This window comes from Mercenaria mercenaria, chromosome 9 (assembly GCF_021730395.1).
Source record: "Mercenaria mercenaria strain notata chromosome 9, MADL_Memer_1, whole genome shotgun sequence".
Taxonomy (NCBI): domain Eukaryota; kingdom Metazoa; phylum Mollusca; class Bivalvia; order Venerida; family Veneridae; genus Mercenaria; species Mercenaria mercenaria.
The window spans coordinates 47,556,019-47,572,937 of NC_069369.1; the positions used below are offsets into that span (position 1 = coordinate 47,556,019).

General features: G+C 34.5%; 1 protein-coding gene across 2 annotated transcripts; it reads left to right on the forward strand.

The window, feature by feature from the left end:
* Positions 1 to 7,527: 7,527 nt before the first annotated feature.
* On the forward strand, positions 7,528 to 13,716 carry LOC123547054 (uncharacterized). Of its 2 annotated transcripts, none has more exons than XM_053551347.1 (3): positions 7,528 to 7,685; positions 12,417 to 13,393; positions 13,618 to 13,716. In XM_053551347.1, exons 1-2 carry the CDS (start codon positions 7,634 to 7,636, stop codon positions 13,382 to 13,384), a joined length of 1,020 nt encoding a protein of 339 aa, XP_053407322.1. In that variant the 5' UTR covers positions 7,528 to 7,633; the 3' UTR covers positions 13,385 to 13,393; positions 13,618 to 13,716. The 2 variants fall into 2 exon arrangements, with proteins under 2 accessions (XP_053407322.1, XP_045189752.1); XM_045333817.2 differs by having other exon boundaries at positions 12,417 to 13,389.
* Positions 13,717 to 16,919: the final 3,203 nt, after the last annotated feature.

A 16,919-nucleotide genomic window follows, 5' to 3' on the forward strand; every position in this document is an offset into this window, starting at 1 on the left:
AAATGTATCAACTACTATCTCTAGCATAGTAAAAAGGACAATTGTTGTTTTTGTTATGTGAATAATGTATCCAGCTGGCTTGCAGATAAGTGTATCTATGAAGATGCCTGTCAGTGCCTAAAAAAAGGCCAAAAGGCACACCGTGGGTCTTCTTCCTCCACAAAAGCGGGAAGGTTTCTATATGACCTGAAATATGTCAGTATGACTTAAAAATTAAAAGAAAAACAGAAAGAAAGTGAATATTTTATTTTATCTTAATATCATATCTGTCGACTGAATAAGTAATAGCTTTGATAATGTACAATGGAGAAAACAGACGATACATAGAATGTTGACACATCACCTGAATGACCGAAACATTTCAGCCAATTAAAATAAGTTTCATTTCAGTATCTCGACCCACGGGACCCAAACTAAAGTTATTGAACGGAAACGATCGTCCACACCAAAGAATTAATTTTAAGTCAACAAAAAATCCTAACCAGGTACAGATATGTCAAAATACTCATATACTCCAAAAAATCTGAAGTACTATCCATGTTGTATCACAGAAAAGTGGTCTCGGGTTTTCTCTACGGCCAATAATAAAAGACTTACAAAATAAGCTATTTATAGTAACAACAAAGGAAAGTAAATATAAAAACAGTTGTAAAAAAGGATCTGCCAAATAAAAAAGTTGATCAATGCATGTCAAAGTTATGGCCTAAGATCTTGTATGACCTTTGACCCCTAAGCGTGACCTTGACCTTTGAGATAGGGTCCTGGGGTTTGCGCGTGACACTCCGTCTCATTGAGGCAAACACTTATGCCAAATAATAATAAGATTATTCAATGTATTTCGTCAAAGTTATGGCACGGACAAGCTCTAAAATGAACTTTGACACCTAAGTGTGACCTTGTCCTCTGAGATAGGGGTCTGGGAGTTGCGCGCGACACTCTGTCTCAGTGAGGTAAACATTTATGCCAAATGAAAAAAAAAAGTTCTATGCATGACAAAGTGACAGCCCGGACAAACTCTAAAATTACCTTTGACCCATAAATGTGACCTTGACACTTGAGATAGGGGTCTGGGAGTTGCACGCGACACTCCGTCTCATGGAGATAAACATTTATGCCAAATAAAAAAAGATTGCTCCTTACTTATAGTTATAGCCCGGAAAAGTTTTTAAATGACATTTGACCCCTAAGTGTGACCTTGCAGTTTGAGGTCCGTCTCCGTCTCATTTAGGTAAACATTCAAACAAAATATAAACAAGATGCGTGTCAAAGTAATTATCCGGACAAAAAGATCGGACGCACGCTCTAACGCGCATTACACCAAACAGACATTTGGACGACTATGTCTTCGCTCTCCGCAAGCGGGCTCGATAAAAATTGGACAGATGTAAGATCTGAACCGTCATACGTATCAGAACGAATCCACTCATCCACTGCGCCAATGGACGGCCTACCAGTAGACTATCGGGACCTTTTAGAATCGTAATGTTCTCATTATTCAATAAAATACAGTTATAATCAATGTTTTTGCCATATTTTTGCCATGAATAATAAAATCAAAATGTTCCGTCATATTAATATGAGCAAGTCATTTGAAGTTTAGAGCATGAGCTGTCGAAGGACAGGAGGACAACAACACTTGACTATTCATCAAAAACCGTCTCAATGAAAAATATTAAATGAATGAATAAACGGATAATTTCTGTAAGATTTCAAAAAGTGTTTTACAAATCCTGTGCATTTTAAAAATGCAAATCCATTACAAGACGTGGATAGTCAGATAAAAGGTTGTATCCAAAAAGGTTAACCAAAATACCATAGTCGAAAAAGGGTGTAGAGTTTTAATACTCCAAAATATAGTTATGGAACCTGATCAACACATGCCAGTCCACCCAAGTGACAAGTGTGTAAAGTTTCAAACTATTCATTCCACAAGTTGTTTCTGAGATACCAGCTTGAAAACAAAACATCACCGAAGCGAGACGCCGACACTGACGCAGACGCCAACACAGATGGCAAGGCCGACGAAAAGTTTAGTGCAATTGCTATAGCTATTCTTCCAGTCTAGCTAAATGCTCAGCTTATTCGTTTTGCAATATCTTATGGAAAATGCGATACACGGAGTGCCATGAAGGTTTTCCAAATTTTCTATCATATTTGCATGATAAATACCAGTATCAATGGTCATTTTTCTGTGTTACTTGAAGGGTAACTACCGTTTGTTAAAAAGTCATATTCGGATTAGAGTCGTTCAGATATGCAAATATTGGGCTGTCGGGAAAGAATATCGAAATGACGTAGCAGTCATGATACCGTAAAATATTAATTTTAAAATTAGTTGATCTTAGTATTGAAAAAACGCTTTCGAAGGTGACGTTTATGTAATTAAGAACGTTCCCTTGTTGTTCACAGAAGAGGCTCGTTTTCTATATCACGGCCTTTCTGGTTTGATGTTGGCGGCCTTGTGTACTGATAACAATATAGTAAAACAATTGTTTTTGAGAAGAGCAAAAAACGTAAACGATTTTTATCAACATACTAAAGGACTTCGGACACTATCATATGCTTCTAGCCTACATTTTGAAGGCAAAATTCCCATTAAGTATTTAAACAATACCCAAATCGTTTCGAGTCAATGATAAACCAATGTGTTGGGTAACTTATTACAGCAGAAACTGGTTTGTATCTGTCAAGATGTTTTTCTTATTTTATCTACGCCAGGGTATATTTTCTTGAAAAAATAAAATGTTTAATTTCCGTAAAAATGTAATGTCATAACTTTACGGAAGTTTTAAATATATGAATTCCAGTCGAATAAAGTGACAAAATCATTTTATTTAAGGAAAAAATAACATTTTAAGATTAAAATCCTTTAAATAAATAAAAAATAGAACGATATTTTTTGCAAACAACCTGTACTTGATTTATCTATACACTGTTCGTAATGTAAAGTTATTGATGAATTACATGTGTGAATAGGTATACATGTATAAGTGACCGGTCAGTTTTATTACAGTGGTTCAGGTAGTTATATAAGTACATGTACATGTCTGTATAGTTCTGTTACAAGTGATGGCAGATAGTTGTGTGCTGCATAACATTAATACTAAGAAAAGGCAGTCATTTTATCAAGACCGTAGGGTTAGTTCTTGTTTGGGATAACTACCAGTGGCACAGATAACATTTGAGCCGCGCCATGGGAAAACCAACAGATGGCATATATAGATACGGCTAGACTCGAAAACGAACTAAAAGGTCCAACCGAGTTTCAGGTGGATTTTTATGCAGCGACCTGGATACATTTTTATTGTATGTTTAAGGCAAATGAGTCGTGCCATGAGAAAACCAACATAGTGCAATTGCGACCAGCATGGATCCAGTCCAGCCTGCGCATCTACGCAGACTAGTCAGGATCCATGCTGTTCGCTAACGTTTGGTCTAATTCCGATAGGCTTTGAAAGCGAACAGCATGGATCCTGACCAGACTGCGCAGATGCGCAGGCTAGTCTGGAACCATGCTGGTCGCAAAGCCACTATGTTGGTTTTCTCATGGCACGGCTCATTTGGCTTAAACATGTAATAAAAATGTATCCAGGTCGCTGCATAAAAAATCCACCTGAAATCGGCTGGACCTTTTAGTTCGTTTTCGCGTCTAGCCGTATTTATATATGCCATCTGCATGGAAAGCGACTTGCCACATCACTTTCGTGGCATCACACTGTGAAACCGTCACCGATATGACCTGCCATGAAGCTACTGTTCTTGACCTATGCATCACAGGCATATCAATGCCAAGCGTTATTTCTGTTGGATACACTATAGTCAGGATCAGATTAACTGCTGTGCACATATTGCCTCTTTTTTGTGGTGTTTAGGCCTAGTCCGCCGCAAACAACAGTCTTCAATTCAGTTTTCACAAAAGGAAGAACATGAAGTGATGAATGCGTGTGACATTTAGTATGTGTCTAAAAAATAAATATAAACGCACAGAAGAAGATGAAAAAATAAAGAAATGAAAAATATATAAGAAATACAAAATATAAACAAAATGGAAAACAAATTACATCCTCATCGCTAGTGGCGTGCGCGTCGCGAGGGGGAGAGAAGTGGGGGGGGGGGGGGGGTGCAACATGCAAAAGATTACCTGGTGTGTTGCAAGTATGTTAAAGCACATATTTGTCAAAATCTACTACAACAACCAGGGCCGATAAGCCAATGAAAATTTAACCCAACGAATAATAATGAATTCACAGTATTTGCTTCTTTCACTACTTTACATGTATAACATGCCTATGTGTACCTTTTCAAACATTTGTATAGTATTTGAGTTACAAACAGATGTAAAAATATGTGACTATCAATTTATTAAAAATGAATATAAAAAGTATTGGTTACTTTACATTTGGGAACACCCTGTAGTTATATTTTTTGTTTAAAAGTACTGTTCCACCCCTTGCATCAATACAATAGTCACAGAAAATGTGTATAATTAATATCTACATATGCTGGCCAAATATGGTTTTGATGCACGGGTGGGAACAATGTTGTATAAAGCAAAACACTTTTTATATCTATATAACAGGGTACGTAATTCTATTTAGAACAAAAATCACTGTTCTATGAAACAAATACTGAAAATTTGACTTTAAGAAATAATCTCAAATATATATTTTGATGGCATATGTAATTAAATACTTATTTCTTAGTACTTTATTTTTCAATCTTGGAGTAGGCAAATTCATATAGAAAATGTCCGAAGTCCTTGGACAATGGTTCATGAGTTTGTATTCGACAAAAGCATTTAATAACATTTGACGTTTTCAAATGCATGCTAACGAGTTTGTTTTATAACCTTAGGACGGCCAGCACATATTTATGCAATCTCGCCAGGCATATGTATGTTTTTGACAACACAGAAAATGACGTCACTCGACCTTCATCTATTTCCGGAAGTAAATCAAATGAAAGTAGAAATGCTAAACTTGAAAACGAAAGCCGCATTTTGATTCGTAGATAGTCAGGGGTCACGCGCAGGGGTCACCCGGTCTAAATGTATGCGCGTGGACTTCTTTTTTTTTTTTTGCTATTGGGGAGCCAATTTTCAGCATTTTATTACGAATTGAAATTACCTGGGCTTTAGTACAGCATGTCAGCTTTAAATCTATGAAAAAATATTTGAGCTCTGGATAAACACAAATCCCAAAGGGGTCCGTAACGGACCAAGGGTACATTGATAATTTTGGAACTTCATCAAATCGCTCAAAATGTCATTTTTGATGTTGTCTGAGAGTGTCAGTGTATGCCTCAGATGTAAGATATAACCGTATTTGAGAGCTGCAGACCTAGACATTTCAGAAATATTTTCAAAATAAGTTTAGTGTAATAAATGTTGTTTCTACGGAAGCGTGAAAGGGCCATCAGACGCTAATACGTCTTAGTACGTTAAGGCTGCGGAAAGGATATGACATGAATTACACCAAAAATTTCATGTGAACTGGTGTCAATGACCATGCTTCAAGTACAAATAAACCAACACATTAGAATAATATTAGCTATTCTATTTATTTTCTCGACATAGTCATTGTGAAGTCAAGAGTTTGTGTGTGACTTTGTACGGATAATCTGGGTAAATGACAGTTAGCATTTAGTGGCCAGAAGCAGATCTCAATGTCTTATGCCATTTCTGGCGAGAAGGATAATGTTGGTAGATAAAAAGTTAAAAGCCTGTACTAATCGATGGTCCACTTGGGCTTTGATAACACAAAATTAGAGGTCGAACATCATCACTTGATTAGCTTTTTCCAGCTTTATAAATTTTGTTAATCAGTCTGATGAAAGAAAATGTGTCTTATGTTCATTTTTGTGGCATCAAAAATGTTCTACTTTATTTAAAAAAAAACTATTCATGCAATTAACGTAATGTGCTTTTGTTTCTCAAAGTCATTGAAACATGCAAAAACATATGTAACTGTAAACAATTCTAAATAATAGTTGAAGTCCATACATTGCTAATAATTTTATGCTGTAATTCTGAATTATTTTCGTAAAAACTTAACAGTTGTCAAAATTAACCTTTGAAAAAACAACAACAACAGACAATAGTGCTAATTATTTAAAAATTTACTGGATACAGTAGATTCCAAGCAACATTTTGCTTCCCGTGTGACGGCTACTAGGCAGTTTTATAGATTTTCCGGATGACTGATGTTGATCAAAGTGATGACACCAGACTTCAATGTTATCGTAAAGGTAGTGGACCAGTAATCACAATCTTAATCAAAATATCATATTTTCCGTACGCTACTTCGGCGTTCTCCGTTTAAAAGGCAAGTCATACGCGCGTTGAACTACATGTACGTCTAAATTGCCAAACGAGAATGCGAAATCACATGCAAATTGCCCTGGTCTTTACAGGTCCACTTCTTAATAGCTTTGAACATATTAGAGATGCCTAATTCCTTTAACAGCCTCACGATATTTCCAGTAAATAGATAAATGATATTTGTAAGATCAAAATATTTTCTGAGTGAACATTAGATGTATTAGCGCCACGAGTGAAAATGTAAAATAAGGCATTCACGAATGAAATGGGATTTCGATCTTTTTCTTTCACGTATTTTCGATGTTTTTTAACAAACTATATCCATTGCACCGCACAACTGCATGTGAATTGCACCTCGACATCACAACGTCATGATGATATAGTATACTAGTATGCTGAAAAAGATTTGTCTAGATGTCTTTTACATTTTAATACGCTGTAGCATACACTTTTATTTTCGTGTAAGTATATATCTTTATTCAAGTATATTTTGGAAATAATTTCTGATTCTTTGAACAGTGAAAAATACCAATTTGTTTCCAGTAGTATTTTCCAGAATTCAACTAAAAAGCATAAAAAGACACTGGTTGATTATGTCAGTTATCTGATGTTCATCAATTATTTCTAAAAGTTGGTCACGGTACTTGACAATGACTATCGGCTTCAACAGCCTTATGACATGAAAACTATTATATAATTGACATTTTGAAAACAAACAAAGGAGCAGCCCCTCTCCCCCAAAAAACTCCGAAAATTTAATTGAAAAATAAAAAAGCCAAGTCGATTAATATTTAAATGTTTACGGAGAATAATAAATCTTTTTTTTTATAAATATGGAATTATTTTATTCTTTGTCACCTTTTTTTTTTTTTAAACCTTATTAAAATAAAACGGCTAAAAATGCAAAAACATACTCATGTGTTATTTTCCCTAAAACATTTTGACAGATGAATCTGTTTATTTACACTTTTTGAAAGGGAAAAATAGATTAAATTTTTTGAGTGATGATTTTTTTTTACATAATTACAACTAGGTAAGGTCATAAGTCTATAACAACAAAGCAAAAAACGATGCATCAAAATGCATTTGGCAAATACTTTTAAAATTTGCATTTTAATTTTGTAATCGTGTAATAATATATAATTGATGTAATACTTAGCGATCGATCAAAGTTTTTTTCCCTAAATACAATTTTAAAGTGATCAAAAGTCTACGCATTTTTTGCACATTCGATTGATGACAGTGCGAAGGGTATATAAAGCACAGTAGCAGTCAGTAGGGCGGCACGAGATAAACTCTCGGCACACCGTCGAGATGAAAATAGCTGTCTTTACTCTTGCTGTCCTCCTTGCGCTCGCTTCAGAAGGTAAGTCAATTCTTAATTCATGAAAAATAAATAATTGTGTTTTAGTAAATATGTTTTTCTTACTATGGGTCGTTTAAACGTGAGTTAAAATTAAATGTATTAATCAGTGAATCTAATCAGCATAAAATAAAATTTGGCATTGTGAAAAAGTTAATTACTGTATAACACTAAGAAAATGGGAAGATAAATTGTTAACTCTAACTTTTCACAATTTAATTAAAGAAGAGTAATTTGATAAGCTGCTGATATTTAGTTATCATTTAATGGTAAAATACCGTTAGCCTTTATGTTACATCACACTTTAAATACTCGAATATTGTGTAAAAAAGAACTTATGACTGTATAGCTAGAACTTCGATTTCTTCCGGGTTTGAAGAAAGCGTAAACTTATTAAATTCCGTTCGTTTTAATGCAATTTCAATCTTCTGGCGAATTAAGCGGCTCAGAAATTCAGCTCGATTTTTTTTCAGTATGATGGCAAAATCGCTGTATCAAATATTCATAAAAAGTTTAACATTGAAAACTTATTAATATTAACAAAATTAGCTTCTTAGTATATGATTTTATTTCTAACGTTTCAAATTTAAATTAGTCAGTCACTTTGTTTATTAACATGATATAAGTACAAAAATGGCACGTCAAACGCGTTACCATGTTAAACCGCATATATAGTAAATGAGCACTTCTCCTTTGATTATATTCTTTTTGTTTCGAATGTTGTCATTTACGTAAGAAGAAAGTGTATACCTAATTTATCAAACACTTGCATTTCAAATTAACCAGTAGATCATTAATATTAGGTTATTTAACATTGTTCTGTACAATACGGAGGTATATTTGGACGAGTACCCAGCTGAGAAAACCATATTGGACGAGCCGCTAGGCGAGTTCAATATGGTTTTCTCAGCTGGGTACTCGTCCAAATATATCTAGTATTGTACAGTACAATGTTAAATAACCTTTTTATTCTATATCTAGTTTATCTTACTATAATAATAGTTTAAATTAAAAATGTTTCACTGAATATTGTATTCCTGCCTTTTCTAGTTTTTCCCAGCTTGGTATGAGTGCAAATATATATTATACAGAACAATGTTAGACCTTAAATAACCTTTTTATTTTATATTTATTTCACTTCATACGTAATATACGTAATTCATTGAATGTTCTTTTTTCTGCGTATCATCATTAAAAAAGTATATGGTGCAACCTCCCTACAACAGCCATTTGGCGATTTGGGTGGTAATAATACTTGGCTGAGATATTATGCCCACAAACATTGTCAGCAAGTTTGGCGAAGATCGGATTAAAACTGTCCGACTTAAAAGAGCGGACAAGGCTAAATTCCCCGTTTTTCGAGTAATTCAAGGACTATAATCAAAGAGTGCCTTGTACAATTTGGCTGGTTATCGAAACTGGCTGAGATGTAATGCCCACAATGCCCGACGAAAACTGAATTATACAGCATACATGTTTTGGATGCTGACCGCCCGTCCGCTGCGCTGCCATTCATAATCTTCTCCATGTTGTTTCTTAACCGTTAAACAAAAAAATGCTGAGGAAGCTATTCAGACAGTCAGGGCTGATACCAATTTCTAGGTTTCGTCCAGAACGGCTGCTTTTAGCGACTTTTCAAATATTCCAACATCTGATGATCCTTTTTACTGTATTTTTAAGTTTTTGATTATTAACGAGCGTTTTAATATCTAAATCAAATAGAATTGTTATCCCTTAAATCGTTTTTGTGTTTTGTAAACAAAAAAACTCAAATTAAATCCACATTTCAAGACGCATATTTAAACTCTGTACATAGAGCGCCTACTTCATCCGATTTACATTCGGAACATTTTCAAGCGTTTCGAGCTTTATCGTATGTTTAACATGGGACTGTTGAACCGTCCAAATACAGAAAATATCGTTAATCGCGAACGTTCATTTGCAACACGTGACCGTACAATATATTACGGTATTTGGATGCACGTGCGTACAAAAATCCTGTATTTTCTATATTTGGACGCACGCGCGTACAAAAAATCCTGTATTTTCTGTATTTGGACGGTTCAACAGTCCCATGTTAAACATACGATAAAGCCCGAAACGCGTGAAAATGTTCCGAATGTAAATCGGATGAAGTAGGTGCTCTATGTACAGAGTTTGATTATGCGTCTTGAAATGTGGATTTAATTTGAGTTTTTTTGTTTACAACACACAAGAACGATTCAAGGGATAACAATGCTACCTGATTTAGATATTAAAACGTTCGTTAATAATCAAAAACTTAAAAGTACAGTAAAAAGGATCATAAGATATTGGAATATTTGAAAAGTCGCTTAAAGAAGCCGTTCCGGACGAAACCTAGAAATTGATATAAGCCCTGACTGTCTGAATAGCTAACTCGCAGTTTTTATTTAACGGTTAAGTAACAAAATGGAGAAGATTATGAATGGCAACGGACGGGCGGTCAGCATCCAAAACATGTCTGCTGTATAATTCAGTTTTCGTTGGATCTTCACCAAACTTGCTGACAATGTTTGTGGGCATTACATCTCGGCCAATTTCGATAACCAGCCAAATTGTACAAGGCACTCTTTGATTTTAGTCCTTGAATTACTCGAAAAACGGGGAATTTAGCCTTGTCCGCTCTTTTAAGTCGAACAGTTTTCATCCGATCTTCACCAAACTTGCTGACAATGTTTGTGGGCATAATATCTCAGCCAAATATTATTACCACCTTAATCGCCAAATGACTGTTGTAGGGAGGTTGCACCATATATTTTTTTAATGATGATACGCAGAAAAAAGAACATTCAATGAATTACGTATATTACGTATGAAGTGAAATAAATATAGAATAAAAAGGTTATTTAAGGTCTAACATTGTTCTGTATAATATATATTTGCACTCATACCAAGCTGGGAAAAACTAGAAAAGGCAGGAATACAATATTCAGTGAAACATTTTTAATTTAAACTATTATTGTAGTAAGATAAAATAGATATAGAATAAAAAGGTTATTTAACATTGTACTGTACAATACGAGATATATTTGGACTCGTACCCAGCTGAGAAAACCATATTGAACTCGCCTAGCGGCTCGTCCAATATGGTTTTCACAGCTGGGTACTCGTCCAAATATATCTCCGTATTGTACAGAACAATGTTAAATAACCTAATATTAATAGATAGTTATAAAGTAATATAACTGAAACAATAATGACATAAAAATAATGGACTGAATATATTGTGACTACTGTCTGACTGTTGTTTTGCTTGATACTAATTTTTCTTTAGTTATAATGCAATAGCATTCATGTCATTCTTCACTTTAAAGAGATAGTGATAAAAGAAATTTTATAATGTATTACAATACCTTGCTTTTTTTTTTAATTTATCCTTACCCAGGATTATCCTAGATTTTTCCATCGTAAATATTAGTCATGTTGGACACACAATATTTAAAAAAAAACATTATTTGGCTGTAGCCAGCTAACATATGGTCCTGTAACATAATGATTAGGGCATAAATTAAAATTACTTTAAGTTATTATGAACAAACTAATCCCTGTCGGTATAAACAGTATGTAGTAGTATCAAAAATTATTTGTTAGGCAACATCAGAAGCTAAATATATAAACAAGTGGTTGACGAACGAATGTCGTTTGTAATCCGCGCGTACCCTCTAACACCGCAAAAACGCTTATGTGAGAAAAGTGCAGGCGATAGATTACTTTGAAAATGAGGCAATATTATAATTATATCTAAACAGATAAGGGGTTGATAATACGACAACAATGCCATTAAGTACAGATTAATGAGAAACAGTCGAAAGAAAATGTGTAGATAATAATAAATACATTTTTATTGTACATAAAATTGGTAACTTTATGGAACAGACAATGCCTGTGAACTCATGAATGGGAAGAATGAACAACGTTAACAAATGCAATAATATTGTGGATGTTGATGATCAAAAATATAGAAAGCACAAATCACAAGTCTTAATGAATTGTTAAAAACTGTTAGGAGATCATAGAAGCAAAAACCTCCCAATAAACTGCAAACAAAATTGACGTAAGGAAAATTTTGGTCATAAAAATTGCATTATGAAAGGTATGTGACAGAATAAAAAAAGATCCTGCTAAAGACCATTAGGATTATGTATAACTACTTCTTTAAGTTGAAATGTGAAGCCCAAACGCATATTTATTATAAATATCTTTTTTATGCTTGTTATAAAAACATCCTGATGGTTTGTTATTACTTATCAACCTTTTTATGGAAAGAAGACATCGGATGTTGCTTTTTGTTCGTTAGTCTGGTTGTGTATCTATTGTCCTGCCTTTAAAACTAACCTAAAGTCATAACGTATTTCGGGCAAACATAATCGCGGGCAATTATTGGCATTTCAAGAAATATTTCAACATATTGTGACAAAAATTAAAGCAACAAACTTTACTTCCGTTTGTATTCGTCCAAAAACTATTCGAACCTGAACAATGTAATTTACAATAATTTTTTTTAGGATCGAAGCGTGATTTTGGATGGTCAATCATGGGAGCGGAAGCAAACAATATATTATTTGAGTTCTTATATAGCATGGTTTTATAGATAACTTACATTGACAAAAGCTAATTTAAATTGCTACGAATCCGTTCAATACTTAACTATCTTCTGTAAAAGTATATGAAATAAGTTATTGTTAAGTTGTCATCCAATTTTATTCATTTCAGCATGGGGTTATAAAAAGTATGGCGGAGGTTTTCGCGGAGGCTTTGGCGGTGGAGGCGGTGGAGGCGGTGGCATGTATGGCGGCTTTGGTGACTATGACGACGATGATGGATATTATGTAGGAGGCTTTGGAGGAAGTGGCGGATTTGGAGGAAGGGGTGGATTTGGAGGTAGATATGGTAGACGGTGCTGGAAGAAACCATGCCCACCTCCTAAAAAGTATGGCTATGGGCGTGGATACGGAGGAGGTGGTGGTGGAGGATTTGGAAACTATGGATATAGTGGCATTGGCGGTAATGGATACGGCGGCTTTGGCGGTTCTGGTGGTTACAGTTTCGGAGGTTATGGAGGACGTGGCGGGTTTGGAGGAAGTGGCGGATTTGGAGGAATGGGTGGATTTGGAGGTAGATATGGTAGACGGTGCTGGAAGAAACCATGCCCACCTCCTAAAAAGTATGGCTATGGGCGTGGGTACGGAGGAGGTGGTGGTGGAGGATTTGGAAACTATGGATTTAATGGCGGTAATGGAAACGGCGGCTTTGGCGGTTCTGGTGGTTACAGTTTCGGAGGTTATGGAGGACGTGGCGGGTTTGGAGGAAGTGGCGGATTTGGAGGAATGGGTGGATTTGGAGGCAGATATGGCAGACGGTGCTGGAAGAAACCATGCCCACCTCCTAAAAAGTATGGCTATGGGCGTGGGTACGGAGGAGGTGGTGGTGGAGGATTTGGAAACTATGGATTTAATGGCGGTAATGGATACGGCAACTTTGGCGGTCTTGGTGGTTACAGTTCCGGTGGCTATAGTGGGTTTTACGGTAACAGGACACCACATATTGGTTTTGGACGTTGCAAATGCCAGAGAAAATGTGGTAAAGGTAAACGTTACATAGGAAGGTGTACCGGAATCTGCAAGGGATGCAAACTTGTTATGTGCTGTTCCAGGCAATTTTGGAAACGTGGCCGCGGCTAAATAAGGTAAGTAGTCGAAATTGCTTAATTTATTTTTACAACATTTCTTTTAAATAGTAGTCTTATTGAACGATGCCAGACTGTGAATTGTATATTATTTTACTTTTATTTGCTGCTTACATATTCTGACTCATTTAAAACTTATCACCTAGCATTTTGCATGTATATTTCTTACTAGGAATCGCAAATGGAACATACTTTTAATTTATATTATTATCTTTTGCTGACATGCAGGAAACATCCAGTTTAAGAAGACCAAGGATACTCAAATCGACCTCGATTTTATTTTGTAATATATCTTTTTGTATCATTGTATTAAAGCATCTCAGAAAATGTCGTCTTTCTTTTCGAACATTGATAAGTCTGTCAGGCAGAATGCCAGGCCGGATACTTGTAAGAATATCTTTTTGAAGAGTAGAAAGCGTAATTATAAATTAATATCGAATGGACTCGTAAAGATCTTGGACACGAAATAATGACAGCTTAAAATCGAACAGAACTTAATTATGCAGAAATTATTTCATTGGCAACATGTGATTATAATATTGTGACGGCGGAAGTAGGCGCTCCATTCCCGCAGATATCGCAAACTACTATATCCAGCGATTTTGTATCTTGTTATACTCTTTTCTCAATCTCTTTTAAAGATATCCTTGCGTTAAACGTTTTCAAAGGCAGCTTTGTACGTGTTAAATAGTTAAAAGTGACAACATATTTTATTACAAACAATTACACAAATACACATCACAGTGTTTCACAATTAGCAAAGAGATATGTTATAATGCTTATGATCCCAGACTTGAGTTTTTTAAACCATTTAAGATTGAATTCGCTATAAATGGTAAAATACAAGTTTTGCGCTTGGTGAAAAGAATATGTATTTGTTACTGAATTCAACGAACCGTGGTCCAAGGATATGAGATCAGTCTGAAAGCTGTAATATTTGACTGGTTGTTTAGAGCACTATTTGAGGTAGAATTGACAAATGGCCAGCTTGTATTTTGAGCCTGATCTCAAAATACATTTTAAAACCTTAGAACCTGGATTTTACTCAAAAACATCAAGGATACGTATAAAACCCTTATACTGTCAACCAAGGTCTACTTCAAACCAAAGTACCAACACATGTATAAAAGGAGGTTTCTGATTTATCACAATGAGTTTATCAATATGCAATCGATGTTTTATGTTCATCTCAGATTTACCGCCCTTATACTACGAACGAAATTTCCTGACTGCATAATAAGTGTATGGATGCAAATCCATTAAAGCTTTACAATGTTTGAAAATATTAGCAGTTCATAAAATATCAAAATACTTTCAATTGCAAAATTTAATGTCCCTTTCCAATTGATAAAATGGTAAGTCCTCATTGTGTACGCTATATACTTAATCTAGCTACCCCGTATGTTTCCGCTTCTTCTTTAATTCTCCAAATGTAGACGAATGTGCTGTATTCCTTACACAAAATGTGAACCTTTCACCTTATCGTGCGAAATTGTTTGGACATATATAATTTTATCGAGTTTCACAATGACAGCCTGCCAGAATCTACCAGCCTTTAATGCCAGTGACAATAATATAGATTTGATTACATTTGGAGAAAAGGAAATAACTTTGTGAATGAGTTAGGGAAATACATTTGATCAACACCATCGGGTATCACCACCTACTGATGCTTCTGGCATAAAATGAACACCAAATCACAATTTCTTACCAGATCGTAGTAATGTCTTAAACAAGTGACCAACAACAGCTCAACAAACCGAATCATTGTATTAATGTTTAAGCTTACGGGAGCCTAATATTTTATGAAATACTGTTAAATATCTATTTTTACCCGACAGTATCATTAAAAAACCCCATTTCGCATATGAACGCCAGTAATGAAAACAGTATGTCATGTAAGTGTAAATGTTGTCAAGCTTCAAAACTGCATGTCGCTGATGCATTCGTTTTTTTCCCAATCTGTTTTGGTTGCGCAAGCAAAATAGTCAATTGGAGGTAATTATCATTTTCGAAAGTTGAATTTCTAATAAAATAAAAAACAGTTGTGTATGCAAATCTTTAGCAAGTACAATACAATATGACTGATATTTAAATCAATCCTTAGGAAACTGTTTATCTAATTTTTACTTGTGCTAAAATAATTCTGTCTTGGCATAGCAACTAGAGCAGAAAATAATCCTTTTATAATTTCCAGTGAAAATATCATTTGCATTTAGTGCTTTAGTGACCATAAGTGAGTGTAAATCGTTAGACGTTAAAGTTTTGAAGAAATCCGTTTCTTGACAAAAGTCTAATAAACTATAGTAAGAAAAACTACATTGATTCGTTTAAACGAAATGATTTCGTTTAAACGAAATAAAAAAAAGTCTCACATTACCTAATTGGAAAAAATGTATGTAACATATCACTTTAGGGGCACCGTAGTTTTACTTCTGCCCCAAGGTTATTTTTAAATAAAGAGAGCAAAATTCAAAACAGACCCACAGGATTCGACTTTAAATTTTCAATGTTGGAGTTAGATTTCTGTCTCATTAAATCTGTTTACTTGAGGCACTCTAGAAAAAAATGATATTTACAGTTTTATTCTGCGTTTTATAAATGTTTAACAATAGTTTGATGTTTCTTTTATCATAATCAATGTTGTAATGAATTCTCTGCAAACGTTTTAGATAGTGGCCATCACATTGAAATTTGTTTCTACTTGAGCTTGAGGAAATACCATAAATTATACAAAATTTACAAAAAAAAACCCGGCAAGTTTAAAGTCGTTAAATATTTGCAACACAGTGCGAAACACGGTCAACTTTAAGAATATACCAAGCAAATGCCTTTTTTAAATATTACTATTAGGGGTCCAATACCTTAAATCTTGGTTCCGCAGTTACTATAATGCCTGTCGCATACTGGTTATAAGCGCGATTTACATGTATTTTACATCAATTCATCAAATATTAAACAGTCATATACTTTACGTATACCTGTAACTGTAACACGGGCTTTGGGTAATGCTGTCGTAATGTATAAATATTGTATTACCTTTTATATTTATGCCAAATTATGATTAAAGTCATTAAGTAATGCTTACTGAGCGCCGACGTTATTTATAAAAACATTGACACAAACATATAATTTTATGTAATGTGTGTAAAAACATCTTAAGTAGCTAAACATATCATATAATTAAGAAGATGTATTCTACATTCACTAAATTGACTTATGATTGTATTTCTTTATAGACTTTCTTTACAGTTCTAGAGTTTAAAAACAATTATGATATAATATAAAATTCAATGTAATCTGTGTGAAGAGTGGTGTGCAGAATGAAAATATTATGATTACAATTTTTGTTTGTTTGTTGAGTCTTAAAAGCTTCAAAGCTGGCCACAGCACAACGGACGCTATATTTATATTGCATAATATTATAAAAACATATCCAGATCAACGTAAAAGAGTTTACGCAGCATTTGTCGATTACCGAAAGTGTTTTGACTTAATATACAGAAATGGCCTCTGGTATAAGCTAATAC

Coding starts and splice junctions, on each gene's coding strand:
- LOC123547054 (XM_053551347.1), top strand. CDS start 7,634: ATGAAAATAGCTGTCTTTACTCTTGCTGTCCTCCTTGCGCTCGCTTCA. Junction 7,686..12,416: donor CCTTGCGCTCGCTTCAGAAG/GTAAGTCAATTC, acceptor TATTCATTTCAG/CATGGGGTTATAAAAAGTAT.